A 7859-nucleotide genomic window follows, 5' to 3' on the forward strand; every position below is an offset into this window, starting at 1 on the left:
GCACCCGGATAAGTTACCCTAACAGAGCTCAGGGGTCGGAACCTGCCTCCGGGCCCTTGAGGCCAGCCCTAGCCCGAAGGCACGCCAGCTAGAAACCTGGGTCTGTGGAAACCCTCAGGGTCTGGAAGACCCTTTGCAATGCCAGGCGGCGTTGTGGGCAGCAGAATGAGGACCAAGGTGGGGGAAGGGCGCGACAACCTTCGCGGCCATTTTGTCCTAGCTCAACTTCCGTCTTCTCTCCCCGGCGCCGATCCGGAGCCCTGCCTTTCAGCCCTCCCCCGGTACCGCCTCGACCCAAATGGCAGACAGTGCCGCCATCATTGGTCGCTACCAAGTTCGCCCGCCTTCTTCCTTCTCCTTCCCCCAGCCCCCGCCCGTGCTCTCGAGGGGCGCAGGCGCAGAAGCGGACGCGCCCTTCCCCCGCTGGGGGTGACTGAGGACTCCCGCGCGCGGGCTCCCTCGGCCCCACCCGCCCTGTCCCCCGGGCGGTTCGGAGAGCGGGGGCGAGAATGAAAGTTCCAGAACGCTGCGGGGAGTGCGTCATCGCGAGGCGGAGTTGGGTGGGGCGGAACGGGGCAAGGCCCAGGGGCGGAGCCGGGGTCGTCATTGGGGCTTATGGAAGCAGCCACGCTCCCATTGGCCAAGCAGGCTTGACGGGCAGTCGGCAGGGCGGGCCCCTTCTGGAAGGTTCTGCGGCAGGGTATAAGAGACAGGGTGGCAGCCGGAAACCGGTCTCATTGAACACAGGGGAGCTGTGCTGCTTTAGGTCTTTGCGGGCCGTGCGCGTACCAAGGTAAGGCCTCTGTCTTTCTAACCTTTGGTAGTTTATGAGACAGTCCGAGGATCGTGCGCCCCTGGCCTGGCCTGGCCGGGAAGGGCCGAGTGCTCCGTGGGCGGAGCGCGGTGAGCTTTGCGCTTCGCCAGGAGCTTTGTTCCCTGCGGAGGCAGCGCCCGCGCTGCAGGTTTTTGGGGCCGCGGCCGTGCAGTCCCGCTGGGGAGGTCGCTCTCCCGGCGGGGGGGGGCGGGGAGGGGACCTTGTCCACCTTCCGGGCGCAGGAAGTGGAGCGCCGGGCGGACGCCGGCTTCTGGGAGAGGCCGTCCTGCCTAGGCAGCCCTCCTTGGCCTGCGCCCAAGGCGGGGGATGGGGCCTCTGACAGCAGTGGAGTTTGGGCGGTGCTGGCTCCCGGTGCCCCCGGGCTGTGCGGGAATGTTGGAGGGATGTGAGGTGCGGCCCGGAGCTGGAGACCACGTGGTCGTCAGTGTCGCAGACCCTCCTGGCAGGTGCTTCTGTCAAGCCAGAGGCGGGCTCTGCTGCGTTTGGCGCGGCCGCCTGAACTGCAGACAAGCGTTATTTGCTGATTGTACCGCGTGGTTATTGCCCACAAGGGCCGTGTTTAAGGGGTTATCTAACTGGTCATTCCTCATAGTCTGACTTGACATTTAACAAAGGAAATGCTTCTAAGTGCTTAAACATTTCTTTTCCCAGCAACCATGTCTAAGGGACCTGCAGTTGGTATTGATCTTGGCACCACCTATTCCTGTGTGGGTGTCTTCCAGCATGGAAAAGTGGAAATAATTGCCAATGATCAGGGAAACCGAACCACCCCAAGTTATGTCGCCTTTACCGATACCGAACGATTGATCGGTGATGCTGCAAAGAATCAGGTCGCAATGAATCCCACCAACACAGTGTTTGGTAAGCCCCTAATTTAAAAAATATAACGAAGTAACCTAGGCTAGGAAGCAAGTAATTTGAGGAACTGAAGCTTTTCAGAGGGGGGGGGGAGAAAGAGGGAGAGAGAAACATCAGTGTGCAAAGGCCCATCCATCGGTTGCCCCTCGTGCCGCCGACTGGGGGGCTTGGCCTGCAATCAAGGCACGTGCCCTGGCTGGGAATCCAACCTGTGACCTTTCCAGCTCACAGGCAGGGGGCTCAGACCACTGAGCCACGCCAGCCAGGGCAAGAGAAACTGAAGATTAAATGATTCAGCAGCCAGGAAAGTCCCCGTAATTGGGAAAATCATTTAAGCCTTAAATGAACTAGAACTAGTCCTCGCACCATAATCCTTTGATAACTGCTTAGGCTAAAAATGCAATTGATCTTAGGATATCAGGAAAACCTGAAAAAAAGTGCTGGGTGTTCCAAAGTTAAGATCATTTACCGTGGACTTGGGTTGATAAGGCATTTTAGTATTTGAATAATGGAGAGCTAGAGTATTTGTAAAGGTATGAGAAAAGATTTGGGGTTGTATTTATCGTTTTGCAGATGCCAAACGCTTGATTGGAAGAAGATTCGATGATGCTGTTGTGCAATCTGATATGAAGCATTGGCCTTTCATGGTCGTGAATGATGCTGGCAGGCCCAAGGTCCAAGTAGAATACAAGGGAGAGACAAAAAGCTTCTATCCAGAAGAGGTGTCATCTATGGTTTTGACAAAGATGAAGGAAATCGCGGAAGCCTACCTTGGAAAGGTGAGTAATGCAGTGTTATAGGGATAAGACATAGATAGGTAGAGACAGGAAAACATTAGATACCAGGTTCCCCCCTGGTGAATGAATAATTTCGGTTTTGACCAAGAATATAGTAGTAACAAGAAATTGGTCCGTTTATTTCACTGGAATGTTTTCTGTAATGTCCTGTGTTTCAAGTATATGTTCCAGTAAGTAGTATGTGACTGCCAACATGTTTATGAAGTGACTGATGGTTTGGCTTTAATTCTTTTTTTTTTTTTTCTAGACTGTTACCAATGCTGTTGTCACAGTACCTGCTTATTTCAATGATTCTCAGCGTCAGGCTACTAAAGATGCTGGAACTATTGCTGGTCTCAATGTACTTAGAATCATCAATGAGCCAACTGCTGCCGCTATTGCTTATGGCTTAGACAAGAAGGTATGTGCCATTTGTTAGACATATTTGAGGGGCTTTTAAGATTTTACATTGTTAGAGACGGGAAGGTGGGAAGGGTGAGAAACCAGTGCTTAAGAGAGACATATGTTGGTTGTTTTTCACACTCCCCTAACTGGGCACCTGGAACACAACCCAGACACGTGTCCTGACTGGGAGTTGAACCAGTGACCTTTTGGTTTCCAGGCCAGTGCTCAGTCCACTGAGCCACACTAGCCAGGGCTGAGTTAAGCCAAGCCTCAATGAAAGTTGAGCCATCAAAAATTAAGATAACTAATAAATCTTTATTTTAATGGCAGGTTGGAGCTGAAAGAAATGTGCTGATCTTTGACTTGGGAGGTGGCACCTTCGATGTGTCAATTCTCACAATTGAAGATGGAATCTTTGAGGTCAAATCTACAGCTGGTGACACTCACTTAGGTGGAGAAGACTTTGACAACCGAATGGTCAACCATTTCATTGCAGAGTTCAAGCGCAAGCACAAGAAGGACATCAGTGAGAATAAGAGAGCTGTTCGTCGCCTTCGTACTGCTTGTGAACGAGCTAAGCGCACTCTCTCTTCCAGCACCCAGGCCAGTATTGAGATTGATTCACTCTATGAAGGAATCGACTTCTATACCTCAATCACCCGTGCCCGATTTGAAGAATTGAATGCTGACCTTTTCCGTGGCACCCTGGACCCCGTAGAGAAAGCTCTTCGGGATGCCAAGCTTGACAAGTCCCAGATCCATGATATTGTCCTGGTGGGGGGTTCTACCCGTATCCCCAAGATTCAGAAACTCCTGCAGGATTTCTTCAATGGAAAGGAGCTGAATAAAAGCATCAACCCTGATGAGGCTGTTGCTTATGGTGCAGGTAATTCTACTGTCTTAATTGAACAGTTCTAAGAAGCAGCCTCTTAATTGAGGCTCAAACTGACTCGCTGTGATGAGTGCTTATCAAACATTCGTAGTTTCCACTATAAGCTTAGCTAATGATAGCCTGACTTCCTTGGATGTCTGAGCGATTGAGGTTTGTTCATGAAAACATGAGTTTTTGCTGTGTTTTTTTAAACTACTCTTTTTTAATCTAGCTGTCCAGGCAGCCATCCTCTCTGGAGACAAATCTGAAAATGTTCAAGATTTGCTGCTGTTGGACGTCACTCCTCTTTCCCTTGGCATCGAGACCGCGGGCGGGGTCATGACTGTCCTCATCAAACGCAACACCACCATTCCCACCAAGCAGACGCAGACTTTCACCACCTACTCAGACAACCAGCCCGGGGTACTCATCCAGGTATGTGTCTTCATTAGCTTGATTGGCCTTGACACACCTGAGGTCCTGGAAACCTAGGGAAGACATGGCTCACTGTGATGATGGATCCAAAACCATTCGTAGTTTCCACCAGAAGTCTTGTGTTGGCCAGTTCCTTCCTTGGATGTCTGAGTGATGATCAGTCTTCCCTAGTAGAGCTTTATATTTAGAAGTAGTACAAGAATTGATGGTTTTCTAGTAATTTATATTTTCGGATTTTTTGAAAGTTTCATTTTGGTTTCTCTAGAGAGAAGGGAAGGGAGAAAGAAAGAAACAATGAGTTTGAGTTACTATTTTACTACTACATGCCCTGACTCTAGGGATCAAACTGGTGGCCTTTTCATTTTGCAGAATGGCACAATCGAGCCACACTGGTCAAAGCAGTAATTTCTGTTTTCTACCAAGGTTTATGAAGGTGAGCGCGCCATGACCAAGGATAACAATCTGCTTGGCAAGTTTGAACTCACAGGCATCCCTCCTGCACCTCGTGGTGTTCCTCAGATTGAAGTCACTTTTGACATTGATGCCAATGGCATCCTTAACGTCTCTGCTGTGGATAAGAGTACAGGAAAAGAGAACAAGATCACCATCACTAACGACAAAGGTAAGTTAAAGCACAAGTGTGTTGATGTCATCTGGTCTTGTGCCATGCTTTCAGTCTCAGTGATTTCATGTTCTAAATGTTCCTGCCATTCCTTCCCCCAGGGCTTTTATCCGATGATTACATGTAATCACTAATGGAGTTGGGAATTGTAGGTTTCCAATATTAACAGGACATACCTAAATAACTCCACAGGTCGTCTGAGCAAGGAAGACATTGAGCGCATGGTCCAGGAAGCTGAGAAGTACAAAGCTGAAGACGAGAAACAGCGGGACAAGGTGTCTTCCAAGAATTCACTTGAATCCTATGCATTCAACATGAAAGCAACTGTTGAAGATGAAAAACTTCAAGGCAAGATCAATGATGAGGACAAACAGAAAATCCTTGACAAGTGCAATGAAATCATCAACTGGCTTGATAAGAACCAGGTATGTAATTGAGTTGGGTGGGTATAGGTGCATTTGTAAATGTACAGGGTCACAAGGATGAATGGTCCAAACATTCGCGGTTTCCACCAGAATTCAAGTCGTGTTGGCAACTACCTTCCTTGGATGTCTGAGTGACCCAAATTAGTACATAGGCTTTGTTATTGTGACAGTAGTAGGTTTCTCTGTCTGGTGTCTTACCAGACTGTGTCATGCATGGAACCTCCTCTCCTTCGTTTGATAGTAAAATACTGTTGTATTCTCTTCTCAGACCGCAGAAAAGGAAGAATTTGAACATCAGCAGAAAGAGCTGGAAAAAGTCTGCAATCCAATCATCACCAAGCTGTACCAGAGTGCAGGTGGCATGCCAGGAGGAATGCCTGGGGGCTTCCCTGGGGGTGGAGCCCCTCCATCTGGGGGTGCCTCCTCTGGGCCCACCATTGAAGAGGTTGATTAAGCCAACCCTCTTGCATTGATTTAGCATTGTTCCACATAAAATATTGAAGGACCCAAATTTGTAGCAAATTCCATGGCAGTTTTAAAAGTTGAGCTGCTGTATAATAAAACAGCATTCTTGATACTTGAACATGGACTATGTGCACAGGGAAATAATGCACTTTATAAGCACTGTATTGTAAAGTGGAAAATGCGATGTCTTAAATAAACTATTTAAATTGGCACCATAAAGTTGTTTGGCTCAGTGTTTACAGGGGTGACATTGGGTCTGGGGTTGGATATATACCCCTGGCCTAAGCATCTGGGGCATATAAAATGCAGATTTGGTTGCTCAACATCGGCAAATACCTGAGGAAGGTTTTAAGTAAAAGGAAATGGGAGAACCTGTAGTTCGGGCTTTTCTAGGCTGAAATTACTATATGCCACTACTAGACCTGAAACAGTTTGAACTACAGAGACAGTAAATAATGCTCTTGAGGGTTGGGTAAGTTCTTGGGAAGGAAGTGTTAGGGAGAAGGGAGGGTTCCCTGATGGGTGGAGCTCCCTGGGTTGGGTGTGGTCCTGCAGCCCGAGAGGCTGCAGGATAAGTGCCTGTCTTGCAGGAGGCAGTCCATCTTTCTCTTTTTAAAAATTAAGACATTTTAAGAAGGAGGGTGAATCCCAAATGTTCAATGTTCCAACTGAGTTACTGAACAAATGGCTCAGTTTTTTTCAAGTTGAATGGGGTAATGGTTAAAAACAGGTTACAGGTATGCAATTCTGAAATATTTGGTGTGTTCAACGCGTAATGGGAAATTTTGAGGACAGCCACTGGGGAGGAACAGCCATTTGGAATCCAATACCCTGGCGTCTAAGGGTCGGTCCTCCCATCAAACTGCTCACAGCAGGTTCTTTGTTACTGTTCACTCCCAGCAGCTAAGTGGTAAATCAGGTTGGCTGTCAGTTGACCTGGTGAGGGTCTTCTCACCTGTGAGTAAAATGGGTCTGGAAAGGTGTTGAGTAGCTAATAGTCTTAGGATGTGAGTTAATTGCAGCCAACCTAACCCATAAAATTATCTAATAGAGACAAGCTGATTCCGAGCACAGTTCTGTTTACCAAATCTGTCCAACCACCACTGCCTTGAGATACGCCTGCTTAGGAGCAAAAAGCTTCATGGTTCTCTGCCAGCGAAGAATCAGGTTTTGTGCAGCACTGCCCACCTGGGCCTCCATTTCCTCAAGGCTGAACAAAGTGGTTGCTAAGCCTATTCAGGGCCTAGTGGTGCAGGCTTGCCACCTGGTGGCTGGTTCAGACTATCACTGAGCATGGGCATGGGGAGTTAGGCCACAATTTAGGCTCACAGAGTAACCGGACCTAACCTCTGACTGAGCCCTCCCTCCTATGCCTTTGTGGTAACTGAGTGAAACCCAGGTAGCATTTTATAGGCTACTGTGACGGGATTTCAGCGGAAGTTCCCAGTAACCACAATTTTCAGCATTAATCTAGTTTGGTAAACATAACCAAGTGAGTGCAGTTCATGAAACAGCTGCAGTCAATTTTCCTTTATTATGTCTAAATTTCATCAGTGAAATTGAAATTGGAGAGAGAAAAATGGCGATATTTTCTTTATATGGGAAGGAGAAACAACACATCGCTGGTCTGTGTGATGGAAAACTGGGGGAACCCTCTTCCCGGGAGCACACCAATGTCCGGGCTAACCGGGACTGTCTCCAAGGCCCCCTTCATTGCCTCCAAGCCCTTGTCTCACTGTCCCCCAGCTTTAATAAAGTTACTCTCAAAGCAAGAATTGGGGCTTGTGAGGAGAGTCAATCTGCGTAAGAGTGTTTACAGATGAGGACCCTGAGGTTCAGAGGAGGTGAGTAACCAAACAACATGGGGGCAGGGATCCAGGCATTCAAAGTCGGGTAAACTTGACTCCGACCTGTATTTTTGTCCCTGCATAGTAGTGTAGTGAATTACGAAGCATCGGCTCATGTCCACAAACAGCAACTTTTCTCCAAACTGGTATTTTCGTGTCTAGAATTCATGCTTATTGGAAAAACGAAAGTAGCAGGTGCAATTTATATACTTAATTAGGCCCCAGTATTTATCCAGTTGCAGTTGGCTTTCACACCATGTTCCTTCCTGGTAGTATGAGGGTTCACAGTTGCAGATTGACCTGTGCAAGTAGAAGTCTTG

The 7859-nt window shown here is 48.3% G+C and overlaps 1 protein-coding gene and 1 non-coding gene across 2 annotated transcripts; both read left to right on the forward strand.

Moving 5' to 3' along the window:
• Window positions 1-643: 643 nt before the first annotated feature.
• Window positions 644-5907, forward strand: HSPA8 (heat shock protein family A (Hsp70) member 8). Its single transcript, XM_045860304.1, has 9 exons — window positions 644-793; window positions 1487-1696; window positions 2267-2472; window positions 2738-2890; window positions 3205-3760; window positions 3978-4180; window positions 4604-4802; window positions 4995-5227; window positions 5496-5907. The coding sequence occupies exons 2-9, from the start codon at window positions 1492-1494 to the stop codon at window positions 5679-5681; spliced, it is 1941 nt and encodes a 646-aa protein (XP_045716260.1). The 5' UTR covers window positions 644-793; window positions 1487-1491; the 3' UTR covers window positions 5682-5907.
• LOC123832637 lies at window positions 4250-4334 on the forward strand. The gene has a single exon (XR_006788107.1). It is a non-coding gene; the product is annotated as a small nucleolar RNA SNORD14 (small nucleolar RNA).
• Window positions 5908-7859: the final 1952 nt, after the last annotated feature.

Source organism: Phyllostomus hastatus, unplaced genomic scaffold (genome assembly GCF_019186645.2).
Source record: "Phyllostomus hastatus isolate PE091 unplaced genomic scaffold, TTU_PhHast_1.1 phas_scaffold_193, whole genome shotgun sequence".
NCBI lineage: Eukaryota > Metazoa > Chordata > Mammalia > Chiroptera > Phyllostomidae > Phyllostomus > Phyllostomus hastatus.